This window comes from Aspergillus sydowii, assembly GCF_001890705.1.
Source record: "Aspergillus sydowii CBS 593.65 unplaced genomic scaffold ASPSYscaffold_3, whole genome shotgun sequence".
NCBI classification, from domain to species: domain Eukaryota; kingdom Fungi; phylum Ascomycota; class Eurotiomycetes; order Eurotiales; family Aspergillaceae; genus Aspergillus; species Aspergillus sydowii.
The window spans coordinates 1,564,134-1,589,912 of NW_024467861.1; the positions used below are offsets into that span (position 1 = coordinate 1,564,134).

Below are 25,779 nucleotides of genomic sequence, written 5' to 3' on the forward strand. Positions count from 1 at the left end.
CACCCACACAACCACATTCTCCTTTCTTCCAACTGCTTGTTTCCTACTTCTTCACACTCTGACATCTTCGTCTTTGTCGATTTTTCCTTCATCCTTGCGCCATCTTGCTATCGCGCATCTGCGGCGCCAGCGTATAGTTCGCGGACCGAACGGCCGGCTAACATACACAGGCTTCGAACGCCAACTTCAAGCTTTAATTTGATACCCATTTCAACTTCATTTTCAGGTAGGTTGCTCTTCTGCGCGCTTTATTTTCGTGTCATTACCCGACTTGCGACCGCGCTCTTCTTGTTTGGGTGCGCGCGCACTGCCCATCCGCCCACCACACTCTTTTTTCCTGTGCGCGTCATCACAACACTTTTTCTCACTCAGTTACTTTTGTTTTACAATTGTCGCCCGTGTGTTTTATTTCCAATTCCTTTGTCAATTTCATGCTTTGCTGTCGGAATTCGTCATCCCGGCTTTCTTCATCCGCTAACAGGTCAGCAGACCCAAACTCTCAACATGCCTAAGGCAGACAAGCCCGTTCGCAAGACCAAGGCCACCCGCGGCGAGACTGGCGGCAGAAGGAAGAAGGGTGAGTTGTCCTCTCAATTGCTTTTGACCTCAGCTAATAAGCGCTTAACAGACCCCAACGCCCCTAAGCGTGGTCTCTCCGCCTACATGTTCTTTGCCAATGATAACCGCGACAAGGTCCGCGAAGAGAACCCCGGCATCAGTTTCGGTAAGATCATGTGGTTAACCCATGACGGAATCACTCGACGCTAATTCTGCGCAGGCCAGGTCGGAAAGATGCTCGGTGAGAAGTGGAAGGCCCTTAGCGACAAGGACCGCAAGCCCTACGAGGACAAGGCTGCCACTGACAAGAAGCGGTACGAGGATGAGAAGGCAGCTTACCAGGTATGTAAACGTATTGTCTCCCGTTCAAAGAGAGCAACTGCTGATCGCCCATTGCACCGTAGGCTGGCGGCGACGACGAGGAAGAATCGTCCTAAATCACCTATTCGTATTAGGTGTTGCGTCGTTTGACCCCTTGGCGTTGTGTGTTTTGCTTTCCTTATCGCTGATAATCATCTCAATTTGTTGTCGCCCTTTTCATTATTTACATGCCATCTGTTAACGGCTTCTGGGATGGGATGATGGTGGTTTGTGCTTGCTTTTCTGTTCATGAAGGGTCTTCAATGGGAATGTAGCGTACGGACTGGGTTTGCTTGAATCTGAGGTGCTCGGCGCTGGTGCCAGGTCGTCGGGGAACTTTGTTTCGGGTAACTTTAATACGATTGAGTGCAGCTACACACTCAGATCCCTAGTTACTGTAGTAATATCACCATTGAATGCGTGTAGCTCGAAAGTCTTGAATTTTGCGCGCCACATCAAGCAGAACAATGGAAGATGGCCCGAGCTCCCAACGCGAGGACGTCATTGTTTACCGCCCACGCGTCGAGCTCCGTTATCTCCGTCTGGTGCCTGAGGCTTCAATATCAGGTCCAATCCACGAGGAATATCCTATGCAGCCGGGCTTGTTCCGTAGAGGCCGTTGGCAGCCACGGCGGAGAATCTCCGAGATCTTCCGAGTCATTACTGGAAAACGGGAAATATTGCATTGAGGCTCTCGGGGCTTAATCGTTACCTCTCATTTCTACTGCTAAGTAGTACTTCCGATGTTTACATATGTTTACATGAATATCGGAGCGATAGGTAGTTTTTAGCAAGCTACGGCGGGGATGCGAGCCATGAGTTTGAGCTAGATAATGATGCAGCCACTGGTGGCCATACTTCATTGTTTGCTTCAGGCGGCCAGACTCTCCAGTTAGATATCTGCTGGGGTAGATGTTCAATGCTTTCTAGATCCGAGGCATATGCCGCATCAAAATGCGTGGTACGAACATAAAAGACTTGACCATCTTCCGTAGCTGTGTCGTTGTAGGATGCGAGACACTCGCCATCACTGGTAAATGGAGAGAGAGGCCTTGATTTCGTCTCGGTCTGCTTTGTGCCAATTATGTCCAACCACCCGTCTGGCTGTCGGTTTGTTTTGTCGTCGATAGATGTGCAGGCGTCGCAACTCGGAAAATAGTCTACGTAGTTAATTGGGACTCAGAACCGCCTATCGAGCCTGGACCGCGTGCATCAAAAGTCGCGTGACGGTCTGGTTCATCCTCTGGTAGAGGCGGAGAGCGTGTCTGGAAGAAATAGGAAACCTTTCTGGATAGTTTGTTCATTTGATTGGAGCCCTGCTGTTTGTGTATACCGTTCGGGATGTCTTGCTTCTCAGTGTTAGCATGGTGTAGACTGGTTCAATTTCTGATGCCTCGGTCTTCTGGCTATACGGTGTAGTAGCGCCGCCGTGCAAGTGGGCTCTGTCTGACTATCTGTGGGTCGTATCGTGAAACCAGAGCGATCTGACAAGCAGTAGACATGCTTATTATTTCAAGGCGGCAAACAAGCTGGATTAAGCATTGGTATGTTAAGAATCCTGGAATAGAGATGTTTCAGAGTCAGCCTTAGCGTTCGCATACTGTCCATGACAGCGTCAGGTGATGGCGTTAACAGCAGCATTATACCTGCAGCGGGGTTGCACCCTCACCACCGCTCGTTCTTGCAAGGCTAATTAGACGCGACCACGTCAACCCTCCCTCCGTCAACGCCAGGGTTATCCCAAATCTGTCTCGAGAGCCGCATGTCTGAGCCTGTTCTTGACTTTCTTGACCCCACCTTGCAGCGCTCCATCTTCTTGTTCTGCGGGTGGGTGGGTGACTCGAATGGGCCTGTTCTTTTAAGTCCCGTCTTTGTTCTCCCTGGCCGACTCTGGTGGAGTTCTTCCCTCTGGCCGTTTCGGAGAGAATACGATCAATATGCATACGAGGGACGATCCCGGTAGCACCGCACTTTCTGACTCCTGCAAGAATATTCCCTCTCCGACTGTGTGCTTCTGAGCTGGCCCGAAAAGTGCCCCTCTCCGTGACTCTTTTTTTTCCTGCTGCTTTCCTCCCGCTCTTTGTCCTATCTAGTACCAGAGCAAGGGTTTGTTATCCGTGTGCTCTTTCTTTGTCTTTTCGGCCGTCCTGTTTGCTTGACCCTTGTTGACAGTTGGTTCCTCTCCCGCTCACCGTTTCTCCGCATTTTCTCCTCCGTCATCTACACCGTATATAACGAGCCGATCTCCTCCCCGGCCTTGCATGGCCTGGCATACACAACTGCACAATGGCGCTGAGCGTTCCTGCCACTGTCGCAGAAGATGTCGCCGCTGGCTTCCGGCGCTTTCGTGACCATGTCCCGGAAAATGCTACTGCAATCACCATCATTATCGCCGATCTGTACACGATAAGTTCGTCTCTCAAATCTCTAGAGGACCTGTCACGACACCGCCATTACGGAACCATCTTCAACGTCGCACGTTCAGATGTGGAACTGGCGAGCGCCAGTTTGCAGTATACTCTCGATGACATCGTCGAATTCTTTGGCGGCCTTGAGGGCCGCAAAGGCTCTAGTCGAACCGCACATCAACGGACCTGGGATAGTATGACCAGGTTTTTCCTGGACGAGTCGGGCGAGACGTTAACGAACCGATTAACTAAATATAAATTCTTTATGAAGGAATTGGAGGAATTGATAAAAGAGTGCGTGCTTTCACATTGACCTCAGCCGTAACTGGCCTTAGCTTAAGCTAACTCAACATGTGTCTATTCGCAGAGCAGGCCCCGACCTCTTGCTCATGTCTCGCCTCCGCGAAGGGTTCAAGGATCTATTAGTGCAGCAGGATAGCCGTCTCGTAAGGCGATTTGGTACACTGTCCATGAGCTCAGCATCCTCCTCCAGCAGCAACAGCACCGCACCTGGGAGTCCAGTGAGTGACCGTAAACCTCGCACCAAGAGGTCGTACGAGCGTGCCCGGCCGCCCCATCTGTCGCCAACGCCTACATCACCATCCTCTGGGTCGTTTTTTGACACACCTCTTCTAGCCCCTGGTGTCCCCGGCTCGCCCGTGACTAGCTCGGCCACTAGTCATTCACTGGGTTCCAGTGCATTGAACGAGCACTGGGCGGCACAGGTGTTTTTTCAACCGCGTGGAAACACCCGGGTTCCGAGCAGGGGAGATAAGTAAGAATTGCGACTTCCCTATGGGAAAGGATTTACTAATAGATGAGATAGGTCTCTATGTTACGGGGAATCTCGCCCGGACTTATATGATTGGCTTGACGCTGAAGGCTACGGAAAAGTGATTGAATTGTGAGGACGCCTTTTGTGCTTTCCTGTTTATGGTGGGCTAATAAACTGACTGCATAGGTCTTTTGGCAATTTTCGTGTGCTTTTTTATGTTCGCGAAGAGGACCACCGCGCGCGCATAGTATGCAGTGCATCTAGGGAGCATTACTGCCTGCCCTTGAATTTGCTGGAGATCGTCCGGCACGGCCCGTCATGCCTCCAATTGTGCCGACGACGGAAGAGCGGATCTGAATTGATAGTGTGGGCGAACCTCAAGTTCACTACAATTGAAGGTACCTATTTGAACTGGGGGTTCTTGATAACAGCGCTGATATGCATAGTCATGGTCCTTTTCTTCTGCACGTTCTTGGCGCTCCGCTCCCAAGACTCAGGCAAGCCTGTGGCTCAGATTCGTGACTTTGAGCTCGACCAAGAAGAAGAACTTTTCGGCTCGTAAGACACCCCGATGCAAGCCCTTGTGAGTGCACGAGGCTAACTTTATAGGCCAATCTTGGACGATGGCTTCATTCACGCCTTGCGCGTGTATCGGGATAGGGTCACCGGAGTAGTACGACTCCAAGCCTCAGTACACAAAGGCGAGATGAAGAGGTAAGCATGCAACTGGGGTAAAGAGTTTCCGGTGCTCACACAAAATGATAGGTCGCCCATCTGGACTGCCTTCATAACGGACCAGATTCTTGATCCCCGGTGGCTTCAAAGGCCCGATCCAAAAGTTATTCTGCTCCGCGAGCTCCGCCAAACTATATTTACATTCCCCGAGTACACACCTCCAACAACGCCGAGAGGCGGACACTTATTGAAGTTTACAGACCGAGACGGTACGTTTCATGCATCTCTCCCCTGTTCCGGCTTACTCTAACGTCAAAGTAGATGCCGACGGATTTAGAATTACCATGGCAGAACTCGCCAGCGAGCGCATCTAATTTACCTACATCACGACCTAATATATTGTTTTGTTTGCTTCAAATTTCGGCAGCGATAGTTACTTTTACGACAGAAGAAAAAAGACTAATCAGGGCTTGGCATGCCCTGCAGAAGCATGACATGACTTATGATTTATGCGTCTACGACTGATACGGCTTCTATGCTGTTTTTTTATTTGAGCTAATCTCCGCGTTTTTGACACTTGGATTTACAAGTCAGTGGCTTGGCTTGGCTTAGCATGGCGCATTGAGTTATAGGGACGGGCATGAACGGGGTTGGAGTGTTTGTTAGTATGTAGTTGCAATATTAGATTTAGAATAAAGTAACCTGCCAACATAATGGGTATCTCAAATGGGCTTTACCAAACCGAGCGCCAGTTAATGCAACGAAAGAAAAGCTATCCCGAAACACCTATATCCCCCAAACCAGACAAAAACATCTCCGCACGCCTCTTCGCGCGCAACTTGTCTATCTCCTTTCTCCTCTCATCCTTCACCCTCTCCCTCTCGGCCCGCCTCTCCTGCCTAGCATCCCGCTCCCTCTCCGTTTCCACTCTCGCATTCAAAAGCTCCTCCATCTGCTTCTTCCTGACCTCCTCATCCTTCGAAAACGCATAGAACCCTGTCCCCCGATTCCTGACCTCCGCATCAGCATCATAATGCACCTCGTCCGGCGTCGGCGACCGGTCCCTCCGCTTCGCAAGATAATCCATCTGCTCCGCAGCTATATCCGTCTGCTGGAACGCCTCGCTCTGTACCGTAGCCCCATAGATCAGGTTCTCCGGCCGAGAGGGCCGCCAGCGCTCCTTCTCCTGCTCCTTCTCACCCGCTTCATTCTTCAGCCTCGCAACCTGCGCAGCCTCCTTCCTCGTCCCGCGCCGCGTCCGCCCAAGCTCATCCTCGTATGAAACCACCGACGCATTATCGTCGTCGTCGTCCGTATGTTCAAAGCTCGAATCCGTATCATCATCCGAGCCTTTCTCCCGCTCCGCATCAGCCCACTTCTTATCGAAATCAACCAGACCCTCTTTCTCCTTCCGGCGCAGACGCGATAGATATGCGTCTGCGCTCGGCCCGTGATCATCATCACTCTCACTGTCGGCCGCGAGATAAAGACCCTTCTTCAGATCATCATATTGCCGCGCCTTCTCCTCCATCCGCCGCTTCGAGCGGTGCAGTGTCGCGGCGTCCACGGACCCTATGTCCTTCGAGGACTGGTGGACCTGGCGGACGGCTGCGTCGTCGTCATCGCGGAGATCGGCAGCCGCGCGCTTCTGGGCGCCTTTGTTGGGGCGGGCGAAGATATCTGATTTGGAGGATTTGGAGAGTCGAGTGCGGCCGTGGCGCGAGGAGTCTTTGTCGCTGGTGCCGGAGGCGATAAGGGAAGAGAGGGTTGTTGTGAAGGCAAGGTTTGATGAGGAAGGGGCATCGGATGTGGATTGCTTTTGGGGCTTTTGGCCGTATAGTCCTGGATTGGACATTGTGGCTTGATTGTTATTGTTTGATGTCGGACTGATTGGATGTTGGAGAACTGCTAGATAGCGCCTCCGCTAGTATCGGGCTTTCTTTCTTTCCTTCCCTTTGCGGTGTCGGTCGAGCGATGACTCAGCAGCTAGGTACCCCACGATCGATGACGGGAGTGTATCCGATGGTCGGAGTCATGAATTTCTACAACTTCTTTCTTTCTCATCCTGTCGCAGTTTTGGTATTTCGTTTTCTAAGTATCGCAATTGAAGATTAATCAAGCCAGAAATTGCATCAAAATGTCTGCTCCAGTCTATCTTGGTATCATCGGTAAGCTACAAGTCCCAATATACAAATCAACATACCCCGCCAACATCCAGCAGCGACGGACATTGAGCATGATTCTAATGATTACTCTCCTCAGGCGTTGGCGGCGTAGGAACCGCTTTCCTCCAGCAGCTCGCACGCCTCCCCAACGCCCCCAAGCTCATCCTCCTCGCCCGCTCCAACCAAACCCTCCTCTCGCCTACCCCCTCCTACTCCCCCGCCATCCCCGCCGCAGAGTGGAAAACGGCCGTTGAAGCCCCCTCTCTCACCAAGTCCGGTGCCCTCACCCCCGACGAGATCGCCGGATACCTCGCCTCCGCCCCCGGCCGCTCAATCCTCGTCGACAACACCAGCGACCCCGCGCTCGCGGGCTCGTACCCGGTCTTCCTCCGCCGCGGCGTCAGCGTCGTCACCCCGAACAAGAAGGGTTTCTCATCCGACCTCGCTCTGTGGAAGGAAATCTTCGCTGCCGCAAATGAAGGAAAGGCATTGGTTTACCACGAGAGCACCGTTGGCGCGGGTCTGCCCGTGATTTCGACATTGAAGGATCTTACCGCGACAGGAGACGAGGTTACCCGTATCGAGGGTGTGTTCTCCGGGACACTCTCGTTCCTGTTCAACACTTTTGCTCCGGCGTCTGGGTCCTCGAGCGCCAAGTGGAGTGAGGTTGTTAGCCAGGCTAAGGAGCTGGGCTACACGGAGCCTGATCCTAGAGATGACCTGAACGGAATGGATGTTGCCCGGAAGCTGACCATCCTTGCCCGTATTGCTGGATTGGAGGTGCAGGCTCCTGACTCGTTCCCTATTGAGTCACTGATTCCGAGCGAGCTTGCCAGCTTGCCTTCCTCTGCTGAGGGAATCAAGGAGTTCATGACGAGGCTTCCCGAGTTTGATGGCCAGATGGCGGCCATCAAGGAGGGTGCCGAGAAGGCTGGCAAGGTTGTGCGGTATGTTGGGAGCATCGATGTTGGAAAGAAGGAGGTCCGCGTTGGACTGCAGCAGTTCGATAAGGATAGTGCCATTGCTGGTCTCAAGGGTAGCGACAACATTATCTCCTTTTACACGCGTCGGTACGGCAGCAACCCGCTCATCGTGCAGGGTGCCGGTGCTGGAGGTGATGTGACTGCTATGGGTGTGACTGCTGATCTGATTAAGGTGGTCCAGCGTCTGTAGACGTCTCGCTGTATCATAACTTATGACAGTAAAGCAAAAGCAAAAGCAGATGGCTTGAATATAGAAATGAAATGCAATGAAATAACCTAAGCTCTCAAAAACGCCTTCACTGCCTCTCCCCAGTAGGGTCCCCTCTTATACGGATATATCCCTGGTACACTTCCCTCCTTCAAGCCATCAATAGCAACCGCTAAATCCTCACCCAGCCCCTCATCCTTAATATCCTGGATCGGATACAAATACGTATGGAAGGCAAAAACTAACGCTTTTGTCTTCGGCAACCGGTGCAGTGTCTGTCTCTCGCACCGAACATATGTTTCGTCCCCATCAAACCCCTCAACTTTAATCTCCTCTTCGTCGCCTTCACATTTTCCCTCACCAGCTTTGGTGTCTGCAGAAGCGGTATCAGAAGGCGACGAATGATCATGCAACCCCCCAAAAGCCGCAAATAGCCCGGTTCCCTTGGTCATGATACTCCAATTCACGCGCAAAACGGCCCTGCCAACCTCCAGCTTGTCGAAGAACCTGTCCATCGACTTCTCCAATTTCTGCTTATACCCCGGGACTGGAGCATGGATTTCAGATAGGGGCTTTGAAAGTTTTGTGCGCGTGTCGAAGCCTGAGGGGAAGTATGTTGCGTAAGCTTGAAGGTGGTATTTTGGTTCTTGGTCTTGGTCTAAAGATGAAGGTGGAGAGGGGAGAAGGATAAGGAAGTCCTCGTCTATCCAAGACCCAAGGGTATCAAGGAGATTAAGGAGGCCGTCCTTCCTTCTTCTATGCTCTGATTGACTGTCGGATTCCACTGAAGTGACTTCAGACCCTGCTATAGCATCGTCCTCGGATTCAGAGAACAAATGCACCAGCTCTCTAGGGTCAATGGGAACTTTTAATCCCGTGACAAGCGACTCGATCTGTGTTCCCTTGCTATCATTACTGTCTTTCGATGAATGCAAGAGACGAAACATCGTTGGGTACCGGGTCGGTAGGTAGGTTCCCATAACGAAGGCGTACCACTCGTATATAGCGTCTCGGATTTCATCATTCTTCCGCGGGTCGTGATGTTGAATGTTCACAGCACGAACGACATCTGGGTGCTTGGCTAGTAGTTGTTTTCGGAGACTTAGCCGGGAGAGGTATGTCTTGTCCATGGGGATGAGTTCTGATGGGTCCAGATTGGTGATTGCTGTTATTTAATGTTAGCTATATATATTTCTCTTTTGAGGTTATTTTGGGAACGTCAATATAGAGCTAGGTAAGTAGATAGGCTCACCCATGGTCAAGTGGTACTTTGGCTTGAAAGGTCTGAAAACTAGAGGCTCGGCTGATTCCCAGTTGAATGTTAGGAGCGGAGTAATAGAAGGGTATGCCGAAGCATTTTGATCAGTCCCTACTTTCGTTTCCGAACCCAGGGGAGTTGGTTTGGATAGTGATTCGAATCCATGGTAATTGTTGCGGTTAGGCTGTAGAGTGGTTAGATCTGAAACTTTTTTGATAGATTAGACAAAGCTAGGGGGCGCGTGCATACTCGGATGTATATGGCGAAGAAGCAGATGAATATCGCGCAGAAGACTGCGAGAACGGTCTTCGAGAGGAACGATGATTCTGGCTCTGATTCTGGAAATTGCATTGTGTGTGGTTGATGGTTCATTGTCTGGCGGAGAGGGGTATAAGAGGTCCGTGTCTACCGGTTGGAGATGCATGTATCTGGTTGAGCGAACCAGTTCTTCATGATATCGCGCATCCTCCGATTGGCCATGATTGCCGACGGATATATTGTTGTCATACTAGGGCGTAGTTGATGTATAGTCTCATGATGGGATTGCTAGCTTATGGTATGCAATATCCATATCCATTCTGTGGTTTGTTACATTGCCTTGCGATATAGTTAGAACTTACGTTTCTGCCTTAGGCACCCATGGTTGCCCTGAGTCCATCACCATCAGGTAGTCGATCGCACCTTCCAAGTTCCCTCTTGAGTATTATCGCGAGAAGGTGCGACCGTCGACCATGAGAAATAGGAAGGACCAGCTGCTGAGCAACTGAGGAAGGTGCGTTGACTTCATTCTATTCTGGAAAACCCGGATGCACCTACTGTCTGGTTGCATAGTTTAGGATACATACTTAACTGATTGCATTGGGCGTTTCCAACAGAAAAAGCCGGAGGTCAAATAAGAGATAGAATAAAAGTACGATAAGCTTAACGGCTATGTTATACTCCGATATCCATGTTGTATAAGACTGTCTCCCGATTGATATCAATATCGCCAGCGATGACTGTTTGAGGCCAGCGATCCAAACTCCGACAGCATCCAACACACCATAAATTAGCATTACTAAAATAGCAAGATCATAAACATAATATACACGGGGTATCAATGAACCAGCACGACAGCGCAAGCCCCAACGAGAATCGCCATGCATGTTATAGAGCAAAACCATCTTATAGCCAAACCACAGCAACCACCTCACCAGGAGGCAGATATCACCCGGATCCTTCCAAGCCAGGATTGCTGTAAATGACCATATATCAGCTCAACCCGTCCACCCTTCCCTCCTCTTCACCCCCCCTCCATCCGGGTCTACGCCTCCCCCAGCCAGATTCTCTTTCTCATTGACCTCACCACCTCCATTGCTGCTAGCAGGAGCAGCACTCAGCCCAAACCGATCAGGAAGTTCATTCAAACTCGGCGCCCTCGGCCTCTGCATGCCCTGTGCCCGTCCCGTAATCGTCTGCGTATAATACTTCAACAGTCGCCAAATATACAGCAGCATATCGAAGATGATCAGAGTCACCCAAGGGAAAATTGTCACGAGGCCAAGGCATAACTGTACGATAGATATCAAGGTTAGTTATTCATGTCTTGGACAGGTCCCTAGGTAATATAGGTGGACGGGCGGACAACATACAAAGAACCGCACAACCCAGCTTTCGACGTAAATCAACTCCGAGGGGAGAATGGAGTACCACGCCATTTCGTCCTGTGGTGTACTGTGTGTATGTAGATGTATAGTTGTATGGTTGTATAGCTCATAAACCAGGCCAGTCTGCCATGCGACTAGGCCCTTTCAATATTCAGCGCAACTCGTAGGTAATCTGTGGGCGGCTGGTGCGTCGGTAACGAATGGAAGCAGAGGTCTCTATAAACTAGCGTTGGTTCGCGTGGTCGAAGAATCATAAGACGACTACAGATCCAATCCCTCTCAAACCACCGCAGACGGGGAGGAAGTCGACAGATCGGATGAGTCGGAGGTTCGGAGACTACAGACGGAGGTTGAGTTTCGTTGCGTTGTCGCGTGGCAGGCAGCGACGAATAGCGCGCGGGGTTCAGCTCGTTGGTGGTTGGCTCGTCGAGGTTGTCAGTGCGATCCGGACTGGCAGCTGCATCGTATTCGCGCAGGGGGGCCAACGACAGGGCTGCGTCCTGGACTGCGAGACTGCCCTGGTAATATTGAGGTCCGTGGGCCGAGCTTTGGTTCAGGAAGGGACGATCGGCCTAATCTGGTAATTGGTAAGCACCGTCTTTCTGCCTGGAGCTCACATGACACATCTACCCAGTTTCTATGTGTGTAGCACTCGGGAAAGTTTCCTGGTATCTACTATATCTACGGTGAATGTGAATAACAATGTTAAGATGATGTGTCTATATTAGTGTAAATGCTATTCATATACAGTGTGGTATCCTATTATGTCCAAAACACCTAACCACCCATACATATCCAAGTTTTGTGATATACTTGTACACAACAAATGATAGACAAATGAAAGTTGTCTATTGAATCGCTCAGAATGCCAAAAGGAAAGAAAAAAAAAAAATCACCTTGTCCGATAATGCTCATACGAGGTAAAAGCAGGTTCGTCCTGGTCAACAGGACCATACCCTGACGGGCGCCACGGCTGCATGGTCGGAACTGCAGCGGGCGCTTGTGCTTGGGCTAGGAGCTCGGTTTCACTTTCGTTCTGATGCTGGTAAATTCCTCGGCTCAGACCGCTATCTGACCTTAATGGAGTCGGACGGAAAGCAGGATGGATATCGTGTAACCGCGGATCTTGATCTTCTGCTCTGAGCATCGGCAGACTTGGAACGGAGGGCGCAGGAGAAGACGCTCGCGAGGAGGTGGGAGACCAGTCGCCCAAGGTGCTCCGCGGTGTTTGTGAACGCTCTGTCATGAGATCCTCTGGCCGGCCGTAGATGCCTCCGCCGAACTCCTCCTGGAAGTCGGCACGGTCCTTGTAGTATGAGAAGTCGAGATGATGCTCCGGAACCACCTCGAACGGCGCCGAAGAGTCCTGCATGGTCTTGCCAGGCTGTGCCTTCATCATTGGGTCCATCGCAATGTCTGAATACTCCCCTTCGATCTCTGTATGTCCCAAGCGGCCACGGTAGATCTGCTTGAGGGCGTCTGCTGCCTTGGCGTGCACCATTGGTGTAATTAGCGGTCTGTACAGAGCTGGATGGCCAAACTTGGAAGCAAGTCGGTCTTTTGACGACTTAACCGACTTGCCAACAGCAAGCGCTTCGGAATCACTCAAGTTGGCCTTGTTGTAATAGGTGCAGTCGTGGTCAAATGTTCTCACGCAGTACCACTTGAATAGGAGCATCAAGACCAGGAGTGGTATAACGCAAAACACCATGGTCCAGGTTCCTCTTGCCTTCGCGACCAGGGCAATGATCACATCAGACAGGATAGTCGCAAACACGAGTCGGTTGAACAGGACTCGCCAATATTGGCCACCGGATTCGTTTTTCGTCACAAAGATGTACATGAGCATGTACTTTTTCATCATCGCATCCAGGCCGAAATACAACGCAGTGACCGGGAGCACGATCGGCTGCAGGGTTGCAAAGCAGATGGCAACGGTTGCGTAGAATAAGAAATAGTTGTAGTAACTGGCATAGTCGAATGCGGGCGGCGCTGTCCACTCGATGGTCTGTCGAGGTGTTGGGGAGAGGAAGGTTTTGGCAAACCACACTCGAAAGAGGTTAACTAGCTGGACCAAGTCAATTGCAGCACCCATGTTTCGCTGCAGAAGATATGTCACCCAGAATGGAGACACCTGGCACATGGCGCTAACGGCTTTGGTGTAGAACTGCCCATCCTGAACCGCTTGCCAAGGATCCTCATTCTCGTTTTTCAACTCAATGACCGCCGCAACGAAAGTCCAGACCGCCGAAAAGAGAGAAAATACGATCAGGTTGTTAAAGACAAAGAAAGAGTAGAGGTGCCTAAGCACGTGCTGTTCTCGGATAGTCTTTGTATAGTCACCGGTTGAGGCTGACAAGCGGCGGAAAATGATGGGCAGGATAAGATAAACTAGCGATGTCACTGCGGGTGCCAGAATACCCTGAACAGCGGCCCAAACCCGAGGGCTCCCGTTAAGAGAAGTCTGAAAGTCATTCCAGACCAGACCGAGGTTCGACAAGTTGGAAAGAAAGACGGCAATCAAAGCGTTAGGTGCAATCCACACTATCGTCAACGCTGTAACCCAAAGAAACATCACGAATTTCTTCCATCTCCGTGCTGACTTTGACAACGCCAGGTTTTCCCAAATCAGATCGTTCGGTCTAGGAGCTAGACCAATGGTTGTTCCGCGCGGATGCTTGTTGCGAGCCACGTATGCTACCGCATGGGCATGTTCAATTTTGTCCCAGCTGACAAATCCATAAGACATGGCATTACGCTTGTCAATAGAATTGCGGACATGGCGGATCTCCTCCTCCAACCTCTGGATACGATCAGTCAGAAAATCAATGGCATCCACCTTGCCACTTCCATGCTCGGCTCTCAGGCTCCGGGGCGGACGCATCGTGGGGCGGTTTGGTGGTAGTCGATCCGGGTTCTTAAGATATTTGGCCAGGACGGATTCAAGATTGCGCACCATCTCTTCATGCTCCTTGATCAACTTCGGGACGCCCTTCACGTTTCGACCAACGGATGTCCGAGGGAGCGCCGCAGTAGGATTCATTTCGTCGGTCAAACGCAAAAATCCTTCGTCGTTGCGCACGTCTGGGGGAATATCCGTTAACTAAAAAAAAAGAAAACCGCGTTAGACAAGCCTCAATCCACAACTGTAGCAAGAACACAAACCATTAGAGTCCGAGCATGAAGACTGCGTTGGTAGTCAGAGCTCTCGAAATATCGCCTCCGTAGTGCCAGAACGCCCTTGTAGTTCCTCCACAAAAAATATGCAATGATTATGTTGAAAGCCCAGGCGCAGACGACCTGGCTCCAAATCGCATTGGTTTCAAGATACAGTGGGGTCATTGTTGAAAAAGCATTGGAGCCATCGACCTTGTTACTCCGAGTAACGTTCACGGGAATCATAACACCGCATCCAATTATGCTAAGGAAGATGAAGATGTTGCGGCACATCTTGGTGAACCGGACGAAGATAGTAGCATCGAGGCCGATACACTCGACCAACTCGGGTTCCTTGATACGGAGGACCGGCCGGATCCAGGCGAAAAACCCTTTCCCAACTGGCGGCGGAGCGTGTTTGCGGTCGGCATGTTTAACTTTTGGAGCGTAGATAAGGGTATGACGAGGTCGAAAGAGGGAGAAGAGAAGGGCGAGGACGATAGCGAATCCTGCAGAAGTAGCCAACGAAGCCCAGACGGCGTTGATTTGGAACTGAAGGGTCAGCAAAGTACAATTAACTTGGAGACAATAGCTAAGGAACATACTGCTGATTTGAACGGGTCCTGGATAAGCTTTAGAAATTCCTCGGCGCCGTCACGCCGCGAAAGAGCGCTATAAGACATGTCGTAGCGAGAGAAGAGACTGCATGGATAGTGAGGCCGGGAGACAAAGTGAAACGAGAGATCAAGCGAAAAAGAGATGTGGGGAGTTCAACGAAGAGAAGAACAGTCTGGACAGCAAGGACAGCAAGGAGGCGTCAGATGGAGATGGAGATAAAATCGGAGAGCGTCGTCACAGAGCGAGAGCAGATCAGTTCTAGAACGTTTCAGCCCGAATTACGGGTCTGGTCTGGAAACACGAAGTCGGCCCAGCCCAGGCGAGGTCAAACGAGGGACAAGAAAACAGTTCAGGGAGACAGACTCAGCCCTGGACCCTTTTCACGAGAGGTGAGTTAAATAACAGCAGCCCATCATCACAGTGCGATGAAGAATCAGACACAAAGATGCTATTTTTAACGGCTGCTAACTGGTCTGAGTATAGAGGGCCTCCAGTGTCTCACATTCTGGTTGTTTTCTCCATCGGGAGCTGACCGCCTGTCTTATCAGGGATTACTGCCGCTGCTGTCTCACCCGCCGGCTGAACCAGGCCTTTCATCCACTCGCCAACGTGCAGGAACCACCTGGGCGCCACGAGGAACCACTTGCAACCACGGGTGTCCCGAGTGTGGCAAATTGTTTACCATTCATCTTGTTCGGACCTTGCTGGGGTGGACCATGGTTTCGCTGAGGAATTTTTTAGACGTCTTAACCGTTTTAATGCCTCAGGCGTCGCGGTCAGCCGAGAGTGATTGGTCGTCACACGACATTTCCATATGTGAGCCCAGGCCAGCCGCTCCCCAAGGTTGGGCATTTGCTGCGCTGACTCGAACATGTTTTTGAACTATCTAACTCTATCGGTAGCTAATTTTACCTTGTTTCGCTCCTATTGATGCATTTCAAGCACACTCAATACCAGAGCGATCCCGGCGATTCCGTCGGATGTAGACCTCGGTTATCTCTCTCTTTCCAACCCAGAAACTCACTCCCACGCAAGCGCCGTATCTCAGCCAGGCCAATCTGCCTGAATTCGCTTCTATCAAAATACGTGACCCTAGATCAAAGTCTAGCCGGGGTGTTGGGCGTTTGGGAAGGCAAACGCCCACGCTCGCATATAGTGCATCCGCTGTAGATAGTGCATCTGCTGCTGGGCCTGGTAGGTAATAACTTTTGCTTCTAATTCTGAACGGAATGTTGTCATCAGTGATTGCATGGATCGATTTGCCTATGATTATGCTTTGTGTGCGCAAGTTAGCTATGAAGCGGTGGCCCAACACAGTCCTCGCGGAAACCTGGCTAGTATACAATCACCAGATGAACCGCCGGGCGCCTCCAGAGACTGACACCCCTTGGATTGGTCCCCTGCATAGACATCGATTGGTGTACGGGTTTCGCTTTCCGGGCCGATGATGGCTCCGCTCCATGGGTCAAGGGATAGATAGCAGTCGAAGCGAAATAGGAACTGGACATTAGGCATAGCCATGGGGAAGCCGTTGGGGAAATGGAGGTCACTCCCGGCCGGTATTCCGGCAGCAACGGTCAGCCCGATACTGTGCCTGGGATTGTAAGGAGGCACCAATTGCGTCACTTAAGTCAGAGTAGAATGAAGGCTAAACGAAGGCTAATCTGCTGAGAATAATGATGGTATTGAGAACTGAAGGTTGAAGGGTTCAAGTTGTTATTATTGCTATTGTCTGGGCAGCGGCATGGTGCGGGCACCCCCTGCACCATCTCAAAACAGCAATCTAGCTTCTCGCAGGATTTCCAGAACTGATCAACTGAAGCTCCATTTCAGTATGACTTCAAGAGCGAATATCCCGATCAATTGTCCTCGCCGCTGAAAGACATTTCTCGTCCTGAAACGGGGGCGCCACAATCTGAAGAGCACACGGTGCACCATCCACCGCTGCAGGGTCGTCTGCTATTGTTAGTTTCCAAGCTGTAGTGGGCAGGATAAATTGGCTGGGGACATACAGTTTGGCTGGCCAGTCTCTTCTAGTACTAGAGGCTCAGGATCGAGTTCCTTTGATGCTTTCGCGTACGGGATGATGCATGCGGGATACTAGTCCAGTCAGCAATTATTGTGTACAGTATGCGTACAGTATGTTCAGATCTTCCAGGTGTTTGTCTTACATTAATCAAGTTCCAAATGGCAGTGTATGGTGGCCATCCGTACGTATCATGTGGCACCGCTGTATTCTGCGCACCCGGTGCTAGAATGACATCCAGGCCGTTCTCTACAATAGCCTTCCGCCACTCGTCGCTCAATTTCTTGCGAGCAATGCCGAGAGTGGCTATCTTCTCAAAGACCCCAATATCTTCCTCATCTAGGAAAGCAGGTCCTGAAAACATGGGCGACGTGAGTTGAATTTTAGCTACGGATGACACAGGTGGTTCGCCGCTGGCACTCATATTGTCGGGTCGCGGGCCGTACGTGAAATAATGGAATGCCAGGCGCATTGCGTGTGCGATGCCTCGAGTCGGGGCATCTGGCAGTCGGACGATACGGTGGCCCTTTTTCTCGAGGGCTTCAACAGCGGATTCCAGTGCCCTTTTCACGGGTGGGTGAAATGGGAAGTGCGGGTCTTCTGGGAGTACGCCGATTGTCAGGGCAGACTGGGGTTCTTTCTGTCTGTTCCAGGGCACTGCGATGGCTGTGGCATCGTATCTCCAGGCATCCGCGTTCGAAACAGTGGACATGAACAACTCGAGGTCATCAAAAGTTTGGGCCAGTGGCCCTGCTGATGGCGCTATCATCGGTGTTTCCTCTGCGACACCGGAGACTTGCCCTGCGAAGGGGACGCGACCAGTCGTTGGTTTAAAACCGTACACACCGCAGCAAAGAGCCGGGATGCGAATGGACCCGGCGACATCGGTTCCCACGCCCAGAATAGAGCCTCGGAAAGCTATAAGGGCCCCTTCACCACCGCTCGATCCTCCTGCTGTGAGGTTGGTGTTGATGGGATTCAAAGTCCGGCCGTATATGTTGTTGTCAGAGTCGGCAGTCTACTCATTAGCATTCATCATGGAATTTTGGGTAAGAAGCCGAACCATCAGGGTCTGCGGGATATTCGTCTTTACATATACAACCGCGCCTAAATCAAGCAACAAGTCCACCAGTGCCGCGTTTTCAGTTGCCAGTCCATTATCTAAGAATGATACATAGCCCGCAGTCGTATGAATGCCCTTGACGCGGAAGGTATCTTTGATACTGATCGGGAGACCATGTAGCGGGCCAATGACTTCCCCTTCGCGTTTGAGATACTCATCAAGATACCTAGCTCGCTCGAGTGCTTGGGAAAAGAAGTGTTCTGTCAGGCATGAAGTCTATAACCGGCGTCAGATATACTTTCAAATTATCAGCCAGGACACCTACCAATTGCTGCGCAATGGCCGCCCTTTTACAAAACGCCGTCGTGACCGCGAAAGAACTAACTTCGCTTCGTGCAAGTCGTTCGAGGAGCTGAGCGGCCGAATAGTTCTCTGTGATATCCAGTTCAGCCTCTGAGAGAATCCCACTCTTCCGTGCGGGGTCCACCTGGATCAGCCGGCCATCAGTAGGAAGTGAAGCCTTAAATTCCTTGCTCAATTTCCATTCTTTCGGGATCAATAGTTCTAACTGCTCGCGCCGTGCAGCTGCAATGACTTGCCAGGACTGATCTTGTGGTTGGTCTTTTGTCATTGTAGAATTTGGAGAGGGGTAGCAGTTCGGTATTCGGCAGTGAGTTGGCAGAGCTGGAGTTGAGACGAGCTGACAGTGGACCACCTCCCTGCTTATATATCTGAAGCCAGTGGACACTAACTACTAGTGCCCAATTACCGACTTATTGTATATTCCGATAAGCATAGACGTCAGCAAGTGGGGAAGTTGGCCGCCGGAAAATAAGCCCTAGTTATACGCTGGACGCCTCAAACTTGATGGGCTGTTGGCTTGCTGGTTGCTACATCATGCCATCGCTACGCTTCTGGTGACTATATGTCGGCGATAATTTAATCTTTACGCGTCTGTACTTCGGGGTGTCCAGTTAATGTTATTGTCTCGCGGGAAGTCCGGCAAGACGTCCGAAGAGCGCAAGTATATACATATAAGCACTCTCGCCAACATTAAACTTCTGGATAATAAATATACTCAGAAGTAACGCTTTACCTCTAGTTAGATCGAAGGGCAGTGGATCGGGTTTGCAATTTCAAGCAAACCGCACTTCGAACTCTTGCTGTCTTGGTTGCTTATTCTCTGCCCGAGGCCGACGCTACAACCGGCTGGACTTTGTCGGTTTATGAGAAGTTGCGTGTGGAAATATTCTGTTAATTTATATGCATTTGACCATCCTATTTACAATACTATTTAGCTAGCAAGTAAGTACTCTCAGGCCTAGTATCAATGACAGCACTCAAGCACATCCGGCGCCGCCTCTGTATCCCTCCGACAGAAACATGACGACTTCACATCAATATCTGCAACAGCAACAGCAAGCTTCAACTGCATCTCAATAACACTAGCTTCAGCCGTGCGTCCAAGCCGTACCAAACACTCATGATACCCCTGCAGCGCCCAAACATTATTCAAATGCTTGCGCGCTCGGAGCACAGTATCATCCAAACCCAGGTCAGTCCTGTAAAGAGCAAGGGCCTCTTCAACATGGTTCTGTTCCAGAAGCAAGGCCGCATACGCATGACGCACAGGCTGCATCCAGCTCCACGGCTCGCTATATCCAAGGCCATCATCGAGTTCAACGGCGTGAGCAAGATGCGAGAACGCACTGTCATAGTTCTCCTTTCTATATTCAATTTCGCCATCCAACATCGCAGACGCAACGCCTAGAATGTCAACGCATTTATTCGGGAAGTCGAGTCTTGACTCCGGGACCACTTTCGCCGCAGCCTGGTAGAGCTCTCTATACTTTACCGCTTCGTCGACATTCCCTTTCGCTGCCTGCGCGACGCCCTTGGCGTAATATGTCATTGCGGTCGTGACACAGTACAGAACCGGGTCTTGGGGCACGGGGAGGCTATTGATGATTTCATCCCACATGCCGAAACGGACCATTACATGTGGACGGATGGAGAGGAACACCTCCACGAAATCCGCCATGCTGACGAGGAGCTCGTTGGGAAGCGTCGCTTCCATGCGGTCCACGGCATCCAGCGCGACGTCTTTCTGACCTGCGAACATCGCCGCGTAGATCAGCGTGTGGTAGTTGTGCATGCGGTAGATGGAGTAGAAATTCATTGCGCCTTCGTGGGCTAAATATTTCTCATCGGCGATGGTCGCGCGCTGGTTCGCCCGAATCGCCGCCCTGTAATCACCAACCAGCACATCCAGATGCGAAGGCATATGGTTCGCATGTCCGGAATCAGGAACCAATTCACGGAGATGGTCACCCGCCACAAGACCCAGCTCCGGCGTTGGCGACATCTCAATCAGGTGGATATAGAAATGGAGTAAGCCGGGGTGTTTGGACGACCGCTTATCACGCAGAGCGAGCTCAAGTACCCTCTTCGCATCTAACGTCCTCGTCCCCGGATTCGGTTTCCCACTTTTCAAATCCCACAGTTTCCACGGCGTCAGACTCATAATCGAGTCCGCGTACAGCGCTGCAACATCCAGATCGTCCGCCCCGAAGGCGTCATATACGCCCTCCATCGCGTCAGCGTACGCCCGGTTCTGCGCCGCATACTGCTCCATGTTATCCACGAGCTTATCGCTCGGAAACCTAGCCTGGATGGCCTCGATCAAAGCCTGTTCGATCGGTGTTGCGGTAGCTGCGAGGGCCAATGCATGCTGTGACGCCTCATAGGTGCGGCGTACGGCATCAGCTAGGTTCTCGCCGAAGAACTCCCAGGCGTAGTTGTAATTTGGGCCTAGGGCGTACGCGAGACCCCAGTGGGCTATTGCGCAGGACTCATCGTGTGCGATGGCCTGCTCGAAACACGTTACGGCTTCTTTGTGGTTGAACGTGTAGACCCATGTTAGGCCGCGGTTAAACCAGGTCTGGGTGGAGGGGTTGTTGGTTGTTATGGGGCGGCCGAAGGTGCCCACGTCGAAGGGGTAATCTGATTCTGGCCTTTTGGTTATGGGGACAGGGGCCATGGTGAAGTCGTATTTAATGAGGGGAATATGAATACGAGGTGTGGATTTGTTGAGATGGAGGGGTTTCATAGAGTTAAGTATGTAAGACTGTCTTCGGCTGAATGTTTAGTGATGACGCTTACTGGCGGGGATGTGCCAGTATATGGTAATATTCCCCGCAGATTCACTCTGGGAAAGGAAAAGCACTCTCTAGTCCTTTACTAACTTTTTTTCCTCCGTAAACATAACGTTGTGTATGCGTGAATAAAGCATTATCTTTTGTACTATGTACAGGAAAGAAACATTCGTAAGCCAGACAGACACAAATTCGGACAACAGTCATAACCAAGCGAATCTATATTAGAAGTTGCCTATTCTCCATCTTGCCATCGTAGTCGGAGGAAACAGGCGAAGTATAACTTTATCTTATATAACACATGCCATCAAGTTAATCTGGTGATCTGCGGCAACTCACTGCGTCACACCAAGACCCTCGCCACCAGTCTTGTGGTACGGAGGCTTCGCGCCAGCCGCCTTCTCTGCGTTGAATCGCCACACACCGCCTGTCTTATCGCTCTCTAGAGAGGTGAGGCCAGCCTTCCGCGCAAGCTCCAGGAATTCTGGGTCGGAGTTCTCCTCGACACGGTCGAAGAAGCGTCGCTCCCATTCGCGGCCCTCGGATTTCTCGACCTTGCGGAGTTCACGCTGCGCGTTTTCGATCTTGCCCTTGGCTGTAGAGACCGCATCCATGTTTCCGATTTCGATGTTTGTTGCGACGTCGCGCCAGGCGCGGCGGCTTTCGTAGAGGTCTTGCTCTTCGATGGGTGCGAGGGTGAGCGGGGTGGTTTTCAGCTCACTCACTGCCAGAGTTTCGACGTCTTTCTTGGCCCGGGCGTCCTTGATAGTGAAGGAGTTGGACCATTGGCCTTCAACGGTATATAAGGGCTTCTTTTCGCCTTCACTCTCCTTGTATAGACTAGCGGTGAAGGTGTTCTTCTTGCCGCTCAGCCAGCCCTTGCCCGAGTAGTGGATCTTTGAGATATAGCCAGTGTTGCTCACGATGTAGGTCGATTTTTCGAGCTCCATGAATGGCGTTCCGTAGATCAGCGATTCGACGTGGAGGTGCGGGAGGGTAATAACATATTTTTCTTGCTGGGATGGGTCGTTCTTGTCTGCAGAGGGTGGGGTAACGGTATACAAGGCATGGCCGATTTGTTTAATGTAAATAGTGCTGGAAAACGAGGCTTTCTGGGCGTTGTATCCTTGCAGCTATAATTCTCGTTTAGTCTTGTCCTAGGCAACTCAAGGAAGTCGGACACGTGGACGGAAAGACGAACCTGGACACCATGTTTCTCGTTCCGAATCGTGTAGGCAGTCGCCGGGGGGTGGTGGCTAGGTACTCAGGTTAGCTAGAGTTACTATCTCCGTAAGGAGAAACACCCACCTAACTTGTTCACTGATCAAGCTGGTCTCGCCCACGTTTTCGTCACCATCCCACTTGCCAATAAAAAGCTCACCGAGGAAGGGATTCAGAGGCTTCTTCTCGCTACCCAGTTTTTCGCTGCGGCTGCAGTACTGCTGACGGAGGGTGCTGAGGAACCATTTCAGAACGGCGAGGGCTCGCTTTTCCGGGTCGGTTTCTTGTGCTGGGGCGACGAACAGGGCCGGGTGCTCAGCCCAGTAGGCGGAATATTCGGTCAAAGAGGTACCGGAAAGGATGAAGGGGGGTGCAGTCAAGGAAGAAAGGTCGCCGTTAAAAGAAGCGATTGACTAAAGCGAAATCGGTTCAGGTTAGTCGTTTGTGCAAGTAGGGGGGCGTAGACCGCTGGACCAACACGTACCTTGAGAAAGCTCGACCACGTGGACTTATTCTGGCTTGACAAGCCGGATCCAGCATCCTTGGAAGACATGCTTAGGATATACCTGGTAAGGTACCTCGGTAGGTGTATTGATTTATTTTAGAGAAAAGGTACGAAGGTGGGGAGCTCAAGGCTGAGGTGGAACACAAGGCAGCGAAAGGGCGGAGGCAGCCAGAACAGCGAGAACGCCTAGGAAGAAAAAGGTGGGCTGGATGGGACCTTTCAAGGACGATGAAGAGGGGGAGAAAGGATTGAGACGAGAAATCCTCGCAGCAAGCGATTTTAAGATGGTGCAATGAACAAGGGCAAGGTGTCCGGGGAAATTGAGAAATCCCAACGAGGTCAAGGAGGCTCCGATCTCGACGTCATCCGCTTTCGTCCTCCACTTCCCCCCACTCGCTTGCTCAGAGCGCTCTGCACAGCCCAATTATGACGAAGCCGGATCAACATGCTGCTGCTACGGCGACAATCCTACCCTTTGCTCACTCTGAAACTGACTGGTTCCTGGTCAGCGAGAAATTTTCTGGAGAGCCGGTCGCCAGATTTAATTCTGGTTGGGTGGGTGGAAGCATGAGACGGAAAGGGAGGAGCCGTTGCTGGCGTCCCGTTCTCTTTGACTGTGACCGTGACCGGAGACCCTGACACGAGGGACTTCTCCACCACAAATTCAAGCAACCAACTATGTACCTTACGATTGTACTCCGTAGTCTTACGCGATCTTTAAGATTCGTTGTGGGCTGTGGCTTGACCGATCTTATCAGATGACTTGGCGAGCTGAGAACAGGTACAGTACACAGTACAATAATGTGGCTATCGTCACTCGTCTCTTTCGATGTCCGATGAACGGCCGCTTCCAACTTGAGCAACCCTTTCAGTAGTCCGAACAGGAGTCCCCTTTCCCCCAGCCTGAGATTCCGCCACACCAGTCTGGGCCCGACCAGCTATCCCCCGGTGCGTCTCTACAAACTTACGCCCGTCCTCACGGCCCTTCTCAACATCAACGAACGCAATAGCGATCATTGCAGCCGCGCAAACAGCGAACAGGAACGGGAACCCCATCCAGTTATTCTGGGTGTCGTTGATGATTGCCTGGATGACGTTGGGGCCGATTATGGATGACTGGTTTGTCTGGCTTTAGCCTGGTGATAGAGTTTTTTTAAGGTTAGGGCCTAGGGGACTAGGAAGACTAACGGCACGGTTTGTGATTCCGAATAGAGCGAAGAACATGTTATCGTATCCCGGGGGCATGAGCTCGCTAATCATCGTTTGGGCGTACTGCGTGGGTTAGCTTTGGCATTGGATTTGAAACAGCAGGAAAGATATACAGCATAGTATGGAGCCTGAAAAAGCCCAAAAATGACGTTATAAAAGTAGAATTCCCACTGCTTGAGTCAGTATCAGACCACCGTCAGATTTGTCTCAACATACCCGGTTATGATAGCCAATGCGCTGTGTCCAAAGACCCAACATCCCCCAAAAAGGGATGAGCACGCTGAAGAAGTTCGTGAATAGAAACATACGCTTGGTCCGGACTTTGAAGTATTTCTGGAAATACCAGAAGCCAAACGTAGAGGTAATCGAGCACGCGGACTGGGCGATACCAAGGTAGGTCAATTGGAGAAATGAGAAGTTGATAAAGTCATTCTGGATAATTGATACCAATGTTCCTGGAATCCGGATATTAGTTCAGTCTCGCAGGGCGACAAGGCCTGCTCACCAGTCGTGTTCAGCCCATCGGCGAGGAGAAAATAGGCAATATAGTAAAGAATGAGCTGTGGTAAAGTGCGAATCTTTCTCAACGCAAGCCAAATCTGCTTGAAACCGATAGTTGCGTAGTTTGAACCTTCTGGGACTTTGGGCCCAGGTCGCTTTTGCTGGAATATGAACCACCATACTCCTAGAACGACCCAATCTAGTAGGAACCTGTTAGCTCAAGCTGTGTCCAAAATCCCAAGTCAACTCACATGAATTAGTCAAACAGATAGCCAGGTTATTCGCATAATTGTTCCCCTGCATGGGCAGCAACACACTAAGATTGATAAGCAGCACAGCCAGGTAACCGATATTACTATGCGCAGTCGAGATATTCCTGTAGCAGCTTAGTAAAATATTCTGCATGACTCAAACCGCCATATATACATACGAGATATGGTTCCTCTCCAACGACTCAACAGCATCATACTCCTCCTGATCCATTCTCCCCTCTCTCAAATCCTCCTCACGCGCCTTCCTCACATGAGGCATATACCTCGCCAGCTTCGGAAAAACAGCCGCGTAGAAGACCAGCGTCGCGCCGTACGCAACATACGTCACAATATACATCCCCATAGCCGCGGGCCACTGCGCGGGCTCTCGAATCGCCAACATGCCGTACTGCAGCGACCAACACACAATCGTCAGCGCGAGGAGCAGCCACCGCCCGAAGGAGCCGTAGTCGGCGGCGCTTCCGAACCATACGAATATTATCGTCATGAAGGTGAAGCTGAGCCCGTTGGCGATTAACACGACAGAGGAGACGCTGCGTGTGCCCCCGGCCCAGGGCACTACGCAGGGTGAGGAGTCGGTGCAGGGTTTCCTGGGGTTTGTGCCTGGTTGCCACCCCGAGCCGTTTAGGGCCCATTGGAATCTAGACGGGTTAGACGTCTAGGCCGCTCATTGAGTTGGGATCGATGCGGTCTTACAATGCCTGCGTATAAGAAAGAGGGCCTACCCCGTTGTCGCCTGGATGAAAGCGAGATTGATTAGTGCAGAGCGATTGAAGGTAGAGATAAGGCTTATTTACCATTATAGTAGAGATAGTAAGACCACAGTTCCTTCCGGGTCGTCGTCGGAGCATCGAACGAGTCCTGCTCAGCACCAAACAGGTGATCATATTCATCCTGCTCTTGTTCTGTCTCGTTTTGCTCCGTGATTGGAGGAGGAGCTGTAGCTTCGTTCGATACCATGTTGCCATATAACCCGGTCCCTGCGCCTATTTTCGAAATTCAGGAATTGATTCAGGC

General features: G+C 51.2%; 10 protein-coding genes across 10 annotated transcripts; 3 read left to right on the forward strand and 7 right to left on the reverse strand.

Moving 5' to 3' along the window:
* Nucleotides 1-504: 504 nt before the first annotated feature.
* Nucleotides 505-995, forward strand: nhp6 (high-mobility group nucleosome-binding protein; the record flags this gene model as incomplete). Its single annotated transcript, XM_040851845.1, has 4 exons — nucleotides 505-577; nucleotides 629-724; nucleotides 779-900; nucleotides 963-995. The coding sequence occupies 4 exons, from the start codon at nucleotides 505-507 to the stop codon at nucleotides 993-995; spliced, it is 324 nt and encodes a 107-aa protein (XP_040704702.1).
* A 2,038-nt stretch (nucleotides 996-3,033) lies between these two features.
* On the forward strand, nucleotides 3,034-5,349 carry ASPSYDRAFT_776302 (uncharacterized protein). The gene is made up of 8 exons (XM_040850903.1): nucleotides 3,034-3,620; nucleotides 3,694-4,101; nucleotides 4,153-4,230; nucleotides 4,288-4,499; nucleotides 4,548-4,659; nucleotides 4,711-4,815; nucleotides 4,867-5,045; nucleotides 5,098-5,349. The coding sequence occupies exons 1-8, from the start codon at nucleotides 3,205-3,207 to the stop codon at nucleotides 5,148-5,150; spliced, it is 1,563 nt and encodes a 520-aa protein (XP_040704703.1). The 5' UTR covers nucleotides 3,034-3,204; the 3' UTR covers nucleotides 5,151-5,349.
* ASPSYDRAFT_130518 (CCDC174 family protein) lies at nucleotides 5,245-6,631 on the reverse strand (the record flags this gene model as incomplete). The annotated part of the gene is made up of 1 exon (XM_040840562.1): nucleotides 5,245-6,631. The coding sequence occupies one exon, from the start codon at nucleotides 6,629-6,631 to the stop codon at nucleotides 5,549-5,551; it is 1,083 nt and encodes a 360-aa protein (XP_040704704.1). The 3' UTR covers nucleotides 5,245-5,548.
* A 141-nt stretch (nucleotides 6,632-6,772) lies between these two features.
* Nucleotides 6,773-8,157, forward strand: ASPSYDRAFT_776304 (homoserine dehydrogenase). Its single transcript, XM_040850904.1, has 2 exons — nucleotides 6,773-6,944; nucleotides 7,039-8,157. Exons 1-2 carry the CDS (start codon nucleotides 6,914-6,916, stop codon nucleotides 8,112-8,114), a joined length of 1,107 nt encoding a protein of 368 aa, XP_040704705.1. The 5' UTR covers nucleotides 6,773-6,913; the 3' UTR covers nucleotides 8,115-8,157.
* Nucleotides 8,158-8,200: 43 nt separating this feature from the next.
* Nucleotides 8,201-9,741, reverse strand: ASPSYDRAFT_87469 (heme-dependent oxidative N-demethylase family protein; the record flags this gene model as incomplete). The annotated part of the gene is made up of 3 exons (XM_040851846.1): nucleotides 8,201-9,297; nucleotides 9,385-9,574; nucleotides 9,640-9,741. The coding sequence occupies 3 exons, from the start codon at nucleotides 9,739-9,741 to the stop codon at nucleotides 8,201-8,203; spliced, it is 1,389 nt and encodes a 462-aa protein (XP_040704706.1).
* Nucleotides 9,742-11,928: 2,187 nt separating this feature from the next.
* On the reverse strand, nucleotides 11,929-14,875 carry ASPSYDRAFT_147328 (putative DUF221 domain protein; the record flags this gene model as incomplete). The annotated part of the gene is made up of 3 exons (XM_040841704.1): nucleotides 11,929-14,139; nucleotides 14,202-14,744; nucleotides 14,798-14,875. The coding sequence occupies 3 exons, from the start codon at nucleotides 14,873-14,875 to the stop codon at nucleotides 11,929-11,931; spliced, it is 2,832 nt and encodes a 943-aa protein (XP_040704707.1).
* Nucleotides 14,876-16,650: 1,775 nt separating this feature from the next.
* On the reverse strand, nucleotides 16,651-18,530 carry ASPSYDRAFT_146258 (uncharacterized protein; the record flags this gene model as incomplete). The annotated part of the gene is made up of 5 exons (XM_040841603.1): nucleotides 16,651-16,766; nucleotides 16,823-16,910; nucleotides 16,982-17,854; nucleotides 17,900-18,175; nucleotides 18,225-18,530. 5 exons carry the CDS (start codon nucleotides 18,528-18,530, stop codon nucleotides 16,651-16,653), a joined length of 1,659 nt encoding a protein of 552 aa, XP_040704708.1.
* A 696-nt stretch (nucleotides 18,531-19,226) lies between these two features.
* Nucleotides 19,227-20,939, reverse strand: ASPSYDRAFT_87472 (uncharacterized protein; the record flags this gene model as incomplete). Its single annotated transcript, XM_040851847.1, has 1 exon — nucleotides 19,227-20,939. One exon carries the CDS (start codon nucleotides 20,937-20,939, stop codon nucleotides 19,227-19,229), a length of 1,713 nt encoding a protein of 570 aa, XP_040704709.1.
* Nucleotides 20,940-21,198: 259 nt separating this feature from the next.
* Nucleotides 21,199-23,017, reverse strand: ASPSYDRAFT_776369 (OSBP family protein). The gene is made up of 4 exons (XM_040850905.1): nucleotides 22,760-23,017; nucleotides 22,363-22,688; nucleotides 22,256-22,310; nucleotides 21,199-22,187 (listed from the first exon to the last, which is right to left on the reverse strand). The coding sequence occupies exons 1-4, from the start codon at nucleotides 22,826-22,828 to the stop codon at nucleotides 21,390-21,392; spliced, it is 1,248 nt and encodes a 415-aa protein (XP_040704710.1). The 5' UTR covers nucleotides 22,829-23,017; the 3' UTR covers nucleotides 21,199-21,389.
* Nucleotides 23,018-23,593: 576 nt separating this feature from the next.
* ASPSYDRAFT_146596 (uncharacterized protein) lies at nucleotides 23,594-25,722 on the reverse strand (the record flags this gene model as incomplete). The annotated part of the gene is made up of 9 exons (XM_040841637.1): nucleotides 23,594-23,896; nucleotides 23,969-24,052; nucleotides 24,103-24,159; nucleotides 24,206-24,444; nucleotides 24,495-24,689; nucleotides 24,742-24,866; nucleotides 24,921-25,403; nucleotides 25,459-25,498; nucleotides 25,560-25,722. 9 exons carry the CDS (start codon nucleotides 25,720-25,722, stop codon nucleotides 23,594-23,596), a joined length of 1,689 nt encoding a protein of 562 aa, XP_040704711.1.
* Nucleotides 25,723-25,779: the final 57 nt, after the last annotated feature.

Coding starts and splice junctions, on each gene's coding strand:
- ASPSYDRAFT_776369 (XM_040850905.1), bottom strand. CDS start 22,828: ATGTCTTCCAAGGATGCTGGATCCGGCTTGTCAAGCCAGAATAAGTCC. Junction 22,689..22,759: donor CGTGGTCGAGCTTTCTCAAG/GTACGTGTTGGT, acceptor ATTTCGCTTTAG/TCAATCGCTTCTTTTAACGG. Junction 22,188..22,255: donor ACGAGAAACATGGTGTCCAG/GTTCGTCTTTCC, acceptor CGAGAATTATAG/CTGCAAGGATACAACGCCCA.
- ASPSYDRAFT_776302 (XM_040850903.1), top strand. CDS start 3,205: ATGGCGCTGAGCGTTCCTGCCACTGTCGCAGAAGATGTCGCCGCTGGC. Junction 3,621..3,693: donor TTGGAGGAATTGATAAAAGA/GTGCGTGCTTTC, acceptor GTCTATTCGCAG/AGCAGGCCCCGACCTCTTGC. Junction 5,046..5,097: donor GAAGTTTACAGACCGAGACG/GTACGTTTCATG, acceptor ACGTCAAAGTAG/ATGCCGACGGATTTAGAATT.
- ASPSYDRAFT_776304 (XM_040850904.1), top strand. CDS start 6,914: ATGTCTGCTCCAGTCTATCTTGGTATCATCG. Junction 6,945..7,038: donor AGTCTATCTTGGTATCATCG/GTAAGCTACAAG, acceptor TACTCTCCTCAG/GCGTTGGCGGCGTAGGAACC.